Genomic DNA, 16,030 nt, shown 5'->3' with positions numbered 1-16,030 from the left:
ACAGCAATGCTTTTCCGTGCGGAGTCCGCAGAAAGTATAGACATGTCTATTCTTTCTGCGGACACCGGAGTTTGAATTTCTGCACCAGAAATTCTGCTATGTGAACAGCGCAGCAATATCCCATTGAAATCAATGGGACTCTGCTACTGTGGAATCTCCGTGCTGAATCCCAATGCGGAATCGAGAATCGTGTGAACATAGCCTTATACTTTTTTAGGAGCATGCTGACTTTACCCCACTGAGGGGAAGAATTTTACTGAGAACTTGTCAGACGCTGTGACGTTGCAGGGTCCGACGAATGCTCTTCATATTCTCTTGAATGGGGCGGCTCTGCAGTTACTTGTGCAGCCAGGTGGCAGGCGCTGCTGCTTAACAGAAAAACCGTGAAGAAAACACAGCACTACATCAGCAGTACTGTGGGGGTCCAAGAGGTCTAATCCAAACTCATCATAAAGTAATGGCATATCATAACAATAGGTAAGAATTTTATGAGATGGGAATAACCCTTCAAGTGTCATATAAGCTGGCCATGCAGCACCTACATACAATCCATATTATCTATATACTTAGTAAAATCCTTCTTTCTATATTGGCAGCAATCTGCAGAGTACTCTAATGGTGCTTTCACACTGTGGGGGAGATTTATCATAGCATACCAATCAGATCGCTTCTTTCATTATTGAAAAGGCATATGCAAAATGAAAGAAGCAATCTGATTGGTTGCTATGGACAACTCAGCAACTTTTCCTCTGGACAGGTTTTGATAAATCTCCCCCCGTATCTTGCAATGTCCATCAGAGGTATACTTCAGGATGACCTACCTTTTTAAGTTTGTTTTCAAAGAGGAAACGGAGTAGTTCTTGATCATCCGGACATTTCTTACTAAGAGGTAGAGAATCAAGAAGTTCTTTCTCTGTGTATAAAAAACAAGCAAGCAAACAAAAAACTTATTAGAAATATTTACAGGCTGCCCTTAATTATCAAGCCTGGAAGTACTAAAACTAATGGGGGTTGCTTAGGCTGCATTCACATCTCGTTTTTACATTACGGGTGCCGGTTCCGGCTGGGGAGGGGCAAACCGGGCTCTTCCGTACCCCAACCGGAACAGCGCTGAACATTCACATTTATGAGCCGACCAGAGTCAAACGGTGACTCCAGTCGGCTCATTTTTTACCTGTATCCAGTTTTGTGACCGGACTTAAAACCGTAGTATACAATGGTTTTAGGTCCGGTCAGGAAACCACATACGGATCAAAAATGAGCCGTCCGGAGTCACCGTTTAACTCCGGTCGGCTCATAAACGTGAATGGAGTTCAGCGCTGGTCCGGCTGAGGTATGGGAGAGCCCGGTGTGCCCCTCCCCCAGCCGGATCCGGCACCCGTAATGTAAAAACAAGATGTGAATGCAGCCTTAAAGGGGTTTTCCCACTAAAAGCGCTTATCACCTACACACAGTCTTAAGAACAGAGTTTCCCAAGAGCTACTTGTAAGTAGATTAGCAGTGCACTTGTAAGACTGCCAATTAATCCACTAGTAAGAGAACGGACAAAGATAGCCATGTGTGATCTTCATCAGTCCCAAAAGAGTGAATGAAGTGGTGGTCATGCAAGGGTACTACCACTCTATTCACAAAGGAAACTCAGTTCTTGAGACTACTGGTATCACAGTGATCGGATCTCTAGCAATCACAAATTTGTTACACATCATGTGGATAGGTGAAAAATGCTTTTAGAGGGAAAAACCCCATTAAATCATATGTAAAAGTTTTTGGGAGGACAGTACTAGAGATATAAATCATATAATAGTGATCAATGGGACAGAAATTTTGGGGAAATTTATGTTTAGAGTAACGTACTTAAACATAAATTCAGGGCTCAAACCCTCCACAAATAATTTTTTGTCATGTCATATACGAATCTGTTAACCCCTTAAATGTCCTTTGGAAAACTTTTGACATGTCCTAGCGCCATCTTAAAAGTTTTGATCTGCAAGTGTCTAAATGGTCAGAACTCTGCTGATCCAGAGAACAAGCCAAGAAAAGTTTTGCCCTCTGCACAGTATCTCCTGGGTCCGTGTATGTGACCGAGACAAACTCGCAATGTCTTAACACTCAGTCCCCAGCTGATCAAAACTTTTGACATGCCAACATTTTTTCGTAATGATATGTACTCTTAAAGGACATAGCCCAATTTTATTTTTTGCGTTTTTTTTTTTCCTATTCTACTTTCAAGAGCTATAACTATTATATTTCTATCCACAGGTACCACTTGAGAGCTTGTTTTTTGTGTGACCAACTGTACTTTGTGATGACGCCTTTCAATTTCTATGAAACGTACAGCAAAACCTTGTTGGGGGGGAGGGGGGGGGGGGGGAGACAGAAAAGAAAATCAAAATTCTGCAACTTTTGGGGAGTTTTATTTTTACTCAATGCACTTTATAGTAAAAATGACATGTTCTCTTTATTCTTTTTTTTTAAACATTTTATTCAATTTAATTCAATTTTCTTAGTAGAAAAACAAATAAACGAACATAACAGTGTCGTCAGTGAGACGAAAAACAGGAAGACTAAGGCAAGGCATACAAGGGCAATCATCTGCCCGTACAAAGGCCTATGGGAGACGTCAGGAAAAGCTCACTTGATAACAAACACAAAAATCTAAAGAGTCACATAAATATAAAAGCACACTGTTGGAAAAGGTGAAAGTGAAAAAGGTGCAAGATACCAGCATTCATTGCCTGGGAAGACATAAGGCCCCTAATGTATCTCCCAGAGCACCCCGACAATACCATTCTGTGAGACTAATGGGCCTCACTATGTCCTCTATTTCTGATTCTGTATATGCAGAAGTAATAAAGACCTCCCACTTATCGAAAAACTTTTGTGTGCGTGTCGTTTTGTGCCGTTCTGTATCTAACCTATCGACATTGCTAAATAGTTTGAGTTGAGTGAGTAGCATAGTATGGGTAGGTATGGAGGAGGACAACCCGGAGGCAAACAGGCAGCGTAAAGTGACCAGGAGGACTACATACATTAGTTGGGGTTTCTTGGGGAGAGCAGGGGAAACCTGGAAACTGGTGGAAAAGTATGGAACAAGGTGTGAAAGGAAGGGTTATATGCCACGTGTATGTAATCTAGGACCACATTTCTCTTTATTCTTTAGGTCAATGTAATTAAACACCTAACCTTTATATAGTTTTTTTTATTATTGTACTAATGTAAATAAAAGGCTTTAACAAAATTAGTATGCTTAAAAATTGTCCTCTTCTGAACCCTAGAACTTTTTTTTTTCTCATAAACAAGGCGATACCATTTTTGTTTTGATGGGACTTTTTGATCACTTTATTTTTTTCTGCTGATGTGACAAAAAAAAAAAGGCATTTCTGGCGTCTGTCATGTCTTTACGTTTACGCCATTCTCCAAGCATGATTCTAAACATTATATTTTATTAGATTGGACAGTTACGCATGTGACCATACCAAATATGTTTATTATATTTATTTCAATTTTTTTCTCTTTGTTAAACCGGAAAAGAAGGATGATTATATAAAAAATTTTTATTATTAGGGGAGGGGCGTTTATATCATTTCAGATTTTTTTTATTTTATTTTACAATTTTTAACTCCCCATAAGGAACTTTTATAAGCAATCATTCAATTGCCTTCACTGTATAATGCTATGCCTATTGCCGCCAACCGGAGGCTGCTATTATAGCTCAAACCACGATCGCATTAAAAGGGTCCGATGAGCTCAATGAGCTAACCAGCACCTGAAATTTGACACTAAATACCTTGATCTGACGAAACAAGGGTTAATGATGGGCAGTGACAGGTTAGCGGTTTCCTATCGTTAGCTGTGAGTGTCTGGGTAGTGAAAGTAGCTGTTACTCACCGTTATAAATTGAGTGCAGGTCCTATGCTTAATTCATAGTCATTTAACGCTCAGGGTGTACATTTACCCCCTGGTGATTTAGGTCCCAGGTGGCAAGGAGCTTTTGCAATCACATGATTCTTCTTTCAGCCACTGGGCACAGCATAAATGCCTCAGCATTGGGTGTAGATTTTATGCAAAGAAACTCACCGATAACTGTGCATCCCATCCCAGAAACTATCTAGGAGATTTATTAAAACTCGTGCAGAGGAAAAGTTGCCCAGTTGCCCATAGTAACCAATCAGATTGCTTCTTTCATTTTTGAAAAGGCCTCTGAAAAATGAAAGAAGCGATCTGATTGGTTGCTATGGGCAACTTTTCCTCTGCATAGGTTTTGATAAATCTCCCCCTATACATTTTACTATTCTGTCCTACTCACACATAATGGACATCCTGTAGTCAGATTAAATAAAATCTCCACAATGACCTGCTCTACTTTAAATCGTCTTTGCTGCTAAAATTGAAAGCACTTGTAAATCTTTTATACAAAAAAGCTTTTAATGCCTGTACTGCTTGTAAAATACATAAGAACAGTTCCAGATGACATGCGAATACAAGAGACATGATGATGACCAACCTTCCTGGGCTGTCAGCATATGGTGTGCTGTTAAGAGGTCAAATGCTTCAAAGCAGTAAACATCAAACTTTAAGGCCTCTTTATAACTATATGTTGCCAGGGCTCGGTTATCCAGAGCATCATAAATCTTTCCACGTAAAAGGCAAATGGAGCTTTTGATCTGAAACATAAGTATTTAAATACTATATAATGTTAGTCCTATGACATTATCTCAATGTACAATAGCAAAAATTAATTTGACAAAACATGTAAATGTAGAACAGTTTTTATTTATTTATTTATTTATTTATTTTTTTAGGGTATGTTCATAAAAGGCCGATACACAACAGATTTTCCATTACACACCAAAACAAAGAAAAACAAGGGGGAAATTTATCACGGTATTTAGAGCCTTTTTTGCTTACTCCGGGCCCACAAAGTCGCACGTGCTCTTAAGAACTTCTTTGTGCAAATGTTGTGGATAAGCAAAAAGTTACAAACAGCCATGCCTAAACAAATTTCAGTTTTCACTTTGCATTGGTCATGAATTTATGATGTGTGAAAGTCACACATCACACACAAAAAAAAAGTCACAAACCCCTTACAAAGTCTGAGCCTGCTCCAGGTCTAACCTGAATTACAAAACTCCCGTACGTGAGCAAAAAAGTCTCAAATGCAAATTTTTGCTTTGCTTATGTGCTCCAAATTTATCAACCCCAGTGATCGTATGATAAATATGTAGCACATAAGCAAAGAAAAAAAATGCCTATATAACATGCTTACCAAAGCAAACAATAAATGTCCCCCAATGTATTTAAAATCGGCAGCTGTAGAAACACTGTCGATTTTCTGCTGCAGACATTGGTTATGCATGATCTATTTTCCTGACATATTGCTTTAAGATTTCTATCATGAAGCTGTAACAACTTCTTTGGTCTACCTATGTGTTTTTGTTTTTTAAGGGTACGTTCACACGTACGCAGATTTGACGCGCATGATTTGATGCACAGGATTTTCTGCTGCAGATTTCAATGTATACTAAATGACTGAGCACAGCATCTAACCTGCAGTTACAAATCCTGTGCATCAAATCTGCACACTGATGTAATATTGTACTCACCGTAAAATCTCTCTTGTAGCCTTCATTGGGGACACAGATACTGATGGGTATATGCTCTTGCCACTAGGAGGCACTGACAGTAGGAAAAAAAAGTCGGCTCCCTGGCAGGATATACCCGTCCAATGGAAGTGAGGTAATCAGTTTTGCCGCAAAGCAGTAGGAGAAGCCAACAAAGAAATATGTCTGAAGGACCCAAGAAAAGAATCCCGGAAAAAAAAAAACAATAACCGGAAAAGAATATCCAGACAAAAATTGAAGAAATTGGTGGGTGCGGTGTGCCCCGATGAAAGCTATGAGAAAGAGATTTTTTACGGTGAGTACAAAAAAAAATCCTTTTCAGCTCTTCATTGGGGGACACATACTGATGGGACGTACAAAAGCAGTCCTCTAGGGTGGAAATAACAACCCCAGCGAAAGGGAATCAGTCCCGAGACCGAACCCACTCGTCTGTAAGGAGAGCAGAAGGAGAGAACATAAGGGTAAGGTCAGTACCTTGAAGAAATTCCAGTTTATCCCCCGTGCGGCCTCTCACCAAGGTGGCGCCGGCAGCTCTTATACTATGCGGGCAGCAGCGCGGTCCCAACTACAGCACGGACCTAGCGCTTCTCTATCACCGCTGCTCCACCGCAGATCTTCCTCTGATCCAGAGCTACATATCGCCTCAGTGGCCCTCTCACCGGTGGGCTCCCAAGCTGATTCCCGGCCGCCTCATGATTCCAGCCTTGATGACACAGCTGAAATTTCAGGCAGCGGTGTGCACTCAAGGCCTTCTGCACTTGCCTTTGCTTGCTCTCTGTCCCACAGCCCAGCGAAGCAGCGACTTCGGCTTTCCTCTCAGACACCTGAAACTGAGGTAGGACTTTGGGACACTCTTACATCAGATGTTACCTCTGCTAAGAACCCCTTAGCGACCATGCCGGTCACTAATAAAGTTCTAATTGATACCACTCTCAGAGACATGTTACTCGTACTACGTACCACATTCCTGCAGGACATGCATAAATTGGTTAACCCTATACAAGCAACTGTTCATGCTATAGGTGATAGAGTGGATCACATAGGGGGACATGTATCATTATTTGTGTATGGTAGAAGCATTTTACCCCTTTTCCCGAATTCTAAATTATGTGCAGAAGCGCTAAATTTATCAATCAAGTGCAATGAGCTTCATAAATTGCGGGTAAATATAGTAATCTCCTAAATCCACTCTTTGGAAAATAGAATCAATGATTTAGAGCATCTTGCTATGTTAAGTCCAAGATGGCTTATATTTGCGCAAAAAAAACAGCTATTGCGGCAAAATTTTTGGTGTAAAAAAAAAGTACGCAGTTAATAAATCCACGTGTACTATAGATGTCACTCCAAGGTACCCTGATTCAGCCACATCTGGAGGACATGCTGTACCAAAACGTGCGCAAAAATTTTGCGCAAAAAAAGGGCTTGCGCAAAATTTTGCGCAAAAAAATACACACAAAACAGGGGTAAAATCTTTGATACATGTCCCCCATTGAGCATAAATTTGGCAAATTTGCTTCTTCACATAATACTACGTGATGATTTCGAAGAGGAGGTTGCGGCGCTAAAAACCAAGGTCGCAGACCTCTAAGATCGGAGCCGCCACAATAATGTGAAATTGCGCTGCATCCCTGAGACTGTGGCTCCTGCTGATTTCCCGGACTATGTTCGTTCATTACTCCAAGTCACACTTCCTGATTGTCCGGCGCAAGAACTAATTATTGATAGGGCCCATCGGGTTCCCAGGTCCAAACACTTAGAATATTCTGTACCCCGTGATGTCTTAGCCTGAGTACATTTCTTCCATGTGAAAGAAAAGCTAATGGAATATGCTTGTCACAACAATGGCTTACCTGCACCTTACCATCGCATTGCAGTATATGCGGACCTGTCTGCAGCTACCTTACAGGCCAGAAGAAATCTCATGCTGATAACAGAAGTACTTTGTTAAGCTAAAATGATGTACCGTTGGGGTTTCCCTATACATTTACTTATCCGCCATGAAAACTCTCTGCATATTGATCGAAACCTTGAAGAAGGCGAAGATCTCCTAAAATCATGGGACATCTCCCCTGTCTACCCATCTGGATCTCCGAGACCCTCTCGTCCCGCTTCAGTGACAAAAGACTGGTCAGACACTTGAGTTCACAAGTGGTGAATGTTTGTTCCTTTAGTGAGTGGGCTCCTGTGTTGCGACCAGGGTGCCCGGTAACAGAGTGGACTCTAACCCCCAGTCGCTGTTGGACGGTGCTTGCACCTGCAAGCCATCCTCTTTGCTCGTTTCAGTACCCTTCATTTACTGTTATATGGTTTATTTCAGTTTTTTTTACAATGGTGTCCTTTCCTTGCTTGGTCTCTTTAAAGTACTCTCTGTTCTTCAGATGGGCACACGCTGGCTGGGAGGTGCATCCTGTCACCCCAATACTCAGTTCTTGCTCTCATTTACTATCGTTACCACTGTCTCTGTGCTATGGCTATAACAATTGATAGCTTAAATGTGAACGGTTTGAACACCTTGAAGTGCAACGTATTATGTGCTCAGGAGACTTATTTTCTCGCCAAGGATGCATCATGTCAACACCACCATGCATATTCTCATATTTTTCACTCTCATTATAGCTCAAGTCAAGAGGTGTCATGATTGCAATAAATAACTCAGTAGCCTTCTCGCTGAAAGATGTCATCTCCGATCAACAGGGGAGGTATGTGATACTTTGCTGCACCATCAATGCTACACATTTAACTTTGGTTTCCCTTTATGCCCCTAATATGGGTCAATAAAATTTTTTGAAAAGATTACTGAGAATAGCTCAAGGTCCTGCCTGGGGTTCTTTGGTACTATTTGGTGACTTTAATTCTGCCTCTGATATGTCTCTTGACACCACCTTCTCTCGTTTTCATTCTGCCTCTTTGCTTCCTTTTCTTCCCACTGAAGATCTCTATGAAATATATCTCTATGTATCTGAGAGGGTACACTTTTCTTTCGGGAGTACACAACACCTACTCCCGTATAGATATGTTTATAGTTGATAGATCCCTTCTTTCCCACTCCTTCAGTGTTCTATAGAAACTATAAAATGGTATAATCATGCTGCAATAACCCTGCAGCTTAAAGACAGTGCCTTTCCCACTACTTCCTATGCTTGGCACAGCAACCACTACCTATGGTCCCACCCTCAATTTGCAGATAGCTTGAGGAAGGATATAACAGACTATTTTGCTCATAACATGACTTCAGTCACGAGCCCTACTGTCCTGTGGAACTGTAACAAAGCAGTAATCAGAAATTCCTGCATTAATTATGGTTCTATTTTGAAAAAGAGAAGGGAACAACAGGTAGAAGAGACTGTTTCAGCTTCGACAGGAGGAAACTACTAATCAATCATCACCCTCTGCTTCCCATGCTTAAAAAGTATTGGCATTAAGGCGAGATCTTCGTTGTCTCCTTTTATCCTCTTATGAAAAATCATACAGAAAACTACAAGCCCGGTACTATTCACAAAATAACAAAGCTAGCAAACTTCAGGTGAACAATCTAAAACAGCGCCAAGCTATGTCTAAAATGCCATTTTTATATCAAACAAACTATATACACCCTCTGACATTGCTAATTGTTTCTGCTCTTTCTATTCTCATCTTTACAAAAGACTCTGTTCCAACTCCTCCTGATCTATCATCCTCCATACAGGCTTATCTTTCTCGTCTCCACCTCCCATCTCTCTCCGAGTCCCAATTATCTGTTCTTAACCAAGAGATTTCTATTCCAGAAGTCATACAGGTCATCAAGTCCCTCCCTGTAGGCAAGGCCCCTGGCCTGGATTGGTTCGCCTCCTCTTACTACAAATCCTTTAGTGATTTATTAGCTCCTTATTTGACAGAGTTCTGCGGGACAGCTATGTCCTCTGGTGAGTTTCCCAGTGAAAACTTACAGGTAACCATCACTACCATACCTAAGCCGGGGATAACACCTGACCGACCTCAACCTGACCGACTGTCCTATTTCACTTTTGAACCAGGACCTAAAAATGTATGCCAAGCTTCTAGCTTGACGCATTTCTCAGGTCTTACCATCTTTAGTTCACATAGACCAATCTGGCTTTGTCGCTGGTCGACAAGCTTCTGACAACACTAGACGTTTGCTGAACATATTCTATAATTTGGAACGGTCTGCCACCCCAGCAGTGATTCTCGCTCTCGATGCCAAGAAGGCGTTTCAACGGCTTCGCTGGTCTTACGCCTTTCTCGGTTCTGGCTAATATGAGATTCACTGGTAAAATCCTCTCCGCCCTTTCCTCCCTATACTCCTGTCCCTCTGCTAGAGTTTTAGCAAATGGAACCCTTTTAGATTCCTTCACCATCACCAATGGCTCTTGTTAAGGGTGTCCATTATCCCCACTGATTTACATATTGTCCATTGAGCTGCTGCCGCAGTCTATCAGATTGGATAGCAGAATCTCAGGAGTGTCTACAGGTAGTAGAACTCATACCATCTCGCTTTATGCGGATGATGCTATCCTATCTTTGACAAACCTGGCGGCTTCACTCCCGGCTATCATGGACAATATCTCCACCTATGGCTCCCTATCATACTATCACCTAAATGGATCAAAGACTCAGGCTCTCCCTATCAACCTCCCCCCTTCCCTTCTAGTTTAGTTGAAAAAAAGATTTTTCATTTGACTGGCTGGTGCCCAACAGGACTCCAATATCTAGGTATTCAGCTGTCTTACCCTCATAGGATGTTATACACAGATAAGTATGAATGTGTCCTCGCCATTATCAACTAGGACATAGAAAAACTTGCTCAATCAGAAATATTGTGTGTGAGTGGGTAGAGTGGCAACGTTTAAAATGTTTCTTCTCCCTAAATTTCTGTACCTTTTTTGCACTTTACCTATTTCCCTTTCTTCTTCTTTTTTCACTAAGGCACATAAAACTCTGTCTTCATTTATATGGGCTAACAACCGGCCTAGGTTGGCCTCGAGCATTCTTACTAGACAAAAACAGACTGGAGGATTAAGTTCCCCAGATCTAAGTTTTTACTATAATGCTACCCTAATTTCTTTGATAAAGCATTGGTGGTGTAAGCACTAAGGGATCGACCGATTATCGGTATGGCCGATATTATCGGCTGATAATCACGATTTTGGGCATTATTGGTATCGGCAATTACCTTGCCGATAATGCCCCCCACCGCACCACACCTCCAAATTAGGCACTTCTTGCACACACTAGCCCCCACTTTCAGGTGTTTTAGATGCCTCTGCTTTTTGCCTTCTTTCATTGTCCCATAAAGGTATAAAACCATTTTATAGTGCACTAATCAAATTTCACACTACCACTAAGTCTTATCCATTACGTATCTGGGATAGAGACCTTAAAATGTCCTTCTCCCTGAAATCATGGCAACAGGCCTTTGGGCACATTCTCACGGCTTTCCAGTGCACCTCACACATAGAATCTGCCCTTAAAACCTGGCTACGCTGCTACTACACACCTGATCATTTAGCTTTCATTTATCCCGGTACCTCTCACACGTGTTGGCGAGGATGTGGCTCCAATGGTACATTATATCATTAGTTGTGGGCCTGCCCACTACTCCAGCATTTTTGGTCTGCAAGTGCTAGTCTATCGAAAAACATATTAGGTCCATGCATTCCGTGGTCCCCACAATCTGTCCTACTGTTTCTAACCTTAGCGAAACTCCCCAAACACCTGAGAGATCTTTATTGTATGATCTGTATAATAGCTAAAATTGCTATTGCAGCTCATTGGAAGTCAGCGACAATTCCATCTATTGATGTCTTAGTAACAAAAATCAATACTACCTTTTCCTTTGAGAAAATTTTAGCCTTAGGTTCCAATAAATATGCAGCCTTTGAAAAACGATGGCATTATTGGAAGATATCTTCCTACTGTAAAGATTTATGATTAGATACTGGTATTCCAGTTGTTGACTTCCAGTGAACCCAAAGCGTGCCTCTCTTTCTCGCTGTAACATACACATTCCGTTCACCCAAAACAGTTGACTAGTCTATCTTTCTAATCTTAAGGCTAGGTTCAGACTACGTCATTTCCATCTGTAATTCTGCTTTGAAATTGTAGGAGGAAATTCCGCTTGCTAAAATGAATAGTGTAGTGAATGGGTTTCCGTTCACAAATTCACACTTCGGAATTTGTGAAGCGGAATTTGTGAACGGAAAATCCGTTTGGAAATTTCCGCCTGAAGAAAGGAGTTGCTCTTTCTTCAGGCAGAAATCCGCCTGAAGTCTATTGGAGACTGCAGGGTCCTAGCGCCGACTGATTCAGTCAGCGCTGGCCGCACTCGGAATCTCCAGGCAGAAATTTTTTTGCCCGGAGATTCCGTAGTCTGAACCTAGCCTAAATGTCACACAAAGAGTATGCAGAGCACTGTTGTAGCTTTTCCCTTTAGCACCAAATGTAGACCAATACGGGACATCTATTGTAGACTAAATGTGATGCACACCATTGTATGCTATGTTTTGTTATGGTAAACAGTTTTACTGCTTTCAATTGACACTTGCTTTACACTGCTCCTTGTACACTTATGCAATCTAGTTGCATCTTCGGATGCCTTGTTATTCTTTATTGTCTGTATATTACTGTTTTTAAAATAAAACCCAATAAAAACCAATTAACAAAAAAAAAAAAAAAAAAAAAAAACTGTAGGTACGCCTCAGCATCCAAGGATAGCGTCCAAGACAAAGGAGATTAACCGTTCTTGGACCCCAGCGGTCTGAGCGGACCAGAGCACTCCGAAGCAACAACCCGTCAGGACGGGAACGGAAGGGAACCAAAAAGGAAACCAGGCTTGGTCTCTCAGGCCCTGGGCACAGGAAGGTTACTCCAGAAGACTGTGGTGTCATTGTAGCGCAACTGACGACATCATAGGGAAGGAGGAACACACCCTACCAGAGAGATTGTGCTGAGGGGGAGGAGAGCAATGGCGGAACCCAAACGATAGATGGTGGCTAGACAGGCTGTCGCCAAGCCATACATGATTGCACCAGCCCCTCCGACAGAGGAGAGTGCCAAGGCTGCATGAGCAGCAGTAATTAACCAAGAAACAGGAAGGGAGCCAGGCTGCAATAGAGGTCAGTAAGCACACAGGCAGAGACAGCGAAAAGCTATTCCGAATGCTCTAAGCGAAAATCAAGGGCACAGCCAGATGGCTCCATCTAAGCAGTAGAAAGTACCCAGCGAAAAAGTCCCCCTAGTGGAGGGGGAAACAAGGGGTGGACGAGATGAAACTCAGGCACTGACCATGCCAAGCCCCCTGATCCCCGTACCCCATGGAAGGGGAATTGGCAAAGGGTACCAGGCACTGTAGGAGCAGGGAAATGCCTCCCTACGGCAACGGGACAAAGTGCTGGGTGGACGCAGCCCCCAGGAACTTTGCAAGAACATTGCGGAGCCAATTTGTGTCCCCAGAGGGTTTGGAATCCTGGACGCTGGAGCTGGGCAAAGATGCAAAGACGAACAGAGGTGTTCAACCGTTGCAGACCTGTGGAAACAAGATTACAGTAAGGCCCGAGGCACACCCCACCGACAGGAAGGATGGTGGGCTCTACATGTGCAGAGGGACCGTAGCATACGTAGGGACACAGACATGTATACCTCCCGACAGTAGTGGGGTACCAAGACTGCAGACACAAATGAAACCGCAGACATCCAAAAGTCCAGCAGTATGGAAGACAGGGTCAGCACCCAACAGTGTGTCACAACCATGGACAAGAGGGACCCATAGAAATTAAAGGCACAATTCAATTATTGACCACAAGAGGGTGCCAAACACCACCAAATGGTCCCAGCAGTTGAGAAGCATTTTTTTTATATTTAGTGTGCTAAACATGGCAGGAAGGAAGCATGGGGAACAAGTCGCCCCGCTCTGATTCTGCCCGCATGAACCCCTCAGCGAGATGGGCTAGGACACCCACAGCATGAGCAGAAAGAATGCAGGCAGTCCTTAAAGCAGCAGAACGAAGCAGCGCGCTATAGAAGTGTCTGCTAAGCCGCCGCACAGCTTTTTTACTTAGGGAACAAGAGCGGGCCATCTGGAAGAGCTCCCACCAGGCTGCTGCTTCGGGAGCTGCCAACGGAGAAGCGCTGGGAGAAGTTACAAGATAATGGAAACGACCATTGCAGCATGCGAACCTGGAGAGGAGGCGCAGCCTGACCTTCTGGTCTGTGTGCTGGCTCAAGGGGAGAAGAAGGGCGGAGCTATATGCCGCCATTTCCCCCTGAACTCCCACCAGCTGAGCACACCTGTCGGGTCCGCAGAGCAGAGGCAAAGAGGTGAGGCGGTGGAGGCAGCCAGGGGAGAGCCAGCGGGTCTGTTGCAGACCAGTCCGCACGTAGGTGGCTCTGGCGCTGGCTAAGAGTGTGGAGCCGCAGAAAGTGCAGTTAATAGGGGGCATACTCACCTCAGTTGCCACATATAACAAAGGAAAAAGAACCTAACTAGACATACTTAAGTAGAAAATAATAAAATAATAGATCAGGTCTGGGGAGCTCCCAGACCTGTGTCTTGCCTCCTACTGACACTAGCTAAAACGGAGCAGGAGGGAGGAGCAGACTTTTTTTCCTAGTGTCAGTGCCTCCTAGAGGCAAGAGCATATACCCATCAGTATAGGTGTCCCCCAATGAAGAGTGACCGAGAAATGGCCTATTGTTTAGATCAAGATTTTATCTTAATTTTTAAAGAATTTTTGATTGTTTTTTCACATTTTCCCTACTACTATCTACAGTATATTATGTAAAGTAAAACTAGGCAATAAATTCACTTTAATGTTGGATTTCTATCAATTGTAACTGCAGGTTAATTTGTATTTTTAAACATGTGTTGGTATTAGTTTTAGAAAATTACAAAGCTATTTTGCCTCAAACTTGATGTTTTTTCTTCTACCTGATGTACGAAACATATGTCAAAAAATAATTTAATGTTCAGTTGTTAAACACTGTTCTCTCATATACTGTATATGATTTGTGTTTGAGTGATCAACTGGGTGAAGATCCTGTGAGATAGATATAAAATCTAAAACACTGTATAAAAGCTTAGTTAAAATATTATATGATTAAAACAAGACTTTACCGAAGACTGTGACATCTGCCATTCTCCAGAACCATCTTTTAATAATTTTTCGTCCTTTGTATTCTTCTCAAACAGCTTTTTACTAATCGGTTCCTCCATATCGAGGATGTCTAGAGCTTGCTGGTACTCTTTAGCAGCATACTTAATAGAGAAAAAATAATAATAATATTCAAAACACAATCAGGGAATGTTCCCAGGCAAAAACTAATGAAAAGACTAAAAAACAAAAAATAAATAAAAACACCTCGAAACTGGTTTTGAAGTTTTTTTTTTAAATGTGAATTTATATGTAATTTTAAAGCTCAATTGGTCCCACATTGCTAGCATATGATAATATATGGAAAATCAATGTTAAATCTGAGTTATTTTCTCATAATTTTTTTTTACTTGACTATAGAAAACAACTGGGGTACAGGAAAGGGGGAAAAAAGGGGGGATGGTAAACAATCAAACTGAGGAAATATTTTAATGTAAGGTTGTACACTAAATAATGCATAACGGCAAAAGTCGCCTTTTTAAAACCCATCTCGTAATCTTGAATTTCTAATTTAACAGTTGTAGTACAGACATTTTACTGTAGAAAATGTAAATGTCCACTTGTATTGCATGCAGTATTATCCACAAATTCCTAAAAAAAAGTTTTTAAGTTCAATTTATAAAGTAATGTACAATGTTACAAACTATTGTGACTCTAAATTAATCTAAAATGCTGGAATTGGAGACTTGTAAATTGGAGAATTGGAAATACTTAATGCTAGATTCAAATAATGTAATTGTACTACCAATTTTAAATATAACCAAATAAATGTAATATCAAAAAAAACATAAAACATGGGATTACTGCTGCGTGTTAGAGTTATATACTCTTTCTCCTACAGTGTGCATGTAACATTTTGGCTGAGCCTACACTGTGATTTTGGCTTCAACAGGGATCAAGTCACAATGTTGCACAGTAATGATAATGGTATGTTAGGCCTGAAGTAACTGAATGGGATTGTGTTGCAACCCAAAAGTAGCCATGACCATAACCAGACACAAGGAACCCATCTCGGAAGGATTTTTATTGACCGTCTTGTGGCAGCCACTTGTAGGTTGCAGTACGAGCCCACTTGCTCTGCTTAGTTGCAACCCAGCATGACTCAGACAGGTTGACACTACTTACATGACATCGAGCAGCAAGGTACCGGCATGCCTCATATGCCTATTGAAGAAATATGATAGAGCATTTAAAAAAGGAAAAAACGACAGCCATCAAGTACTATGATGCTCTACTAGCTTACTAGTTACCATGTAAAATTAC

The 16,030-nt window shown here is 41.8% G+C and overlaps 1 protein-coding gene across 1 annotated transcript in view; it reads right to left on the bottom strand.

Annotated features, from left to right (window-relative positions):
- Positions 1 to 16,030, bottom strand: part of CDC16 (cell division cycle 16) — a 39,349-nt gene that overhangs the window by 13,258 nt on the left and 10,061 nt on the right. Inside the window, exons 4-7 of the mRNA XM_056555993.1 lie at positions 15,893 to 15,931; positions 14,731 to 14,871; positions 4,505 to 4,664; positions 822 to 913 (exon numbers count right to left, since the gene is read on the bottom strand). Coding sequence (XP_056411968.1) covers positions 822 to 913; positions 4,505 to 4,664; positions 14,731 to 14,871; positions 15,893 to 15,931 — 432 coding nt within the window. The remainder of the gene's footprint in view (positions 1 to 821; positions 914 to 4,504; positions 4,665 to 14,730; positions 14,872 to 15,892; positions 15,932 to 16,030) is intronic.

The sequence above is a fragment of the Hyla sarda genome, chromosome 2, assembly GCF_029499605.1.
Source record: "Hyla sarda isolate aHylSar1 chromosome 2, aHylSar1.hap1, whole genome shotgun sequence".
NCBI lineage: Eukaryota > Metazoa > Chordata > Amphibia > Anura > Hylidae > Hyla > Hyla sarda.
The sequence above is the reverse complement of the archived record's forward strand: the minus strand, read 5'-3'. Positions and strand labels throughout refer to the sequence as shown.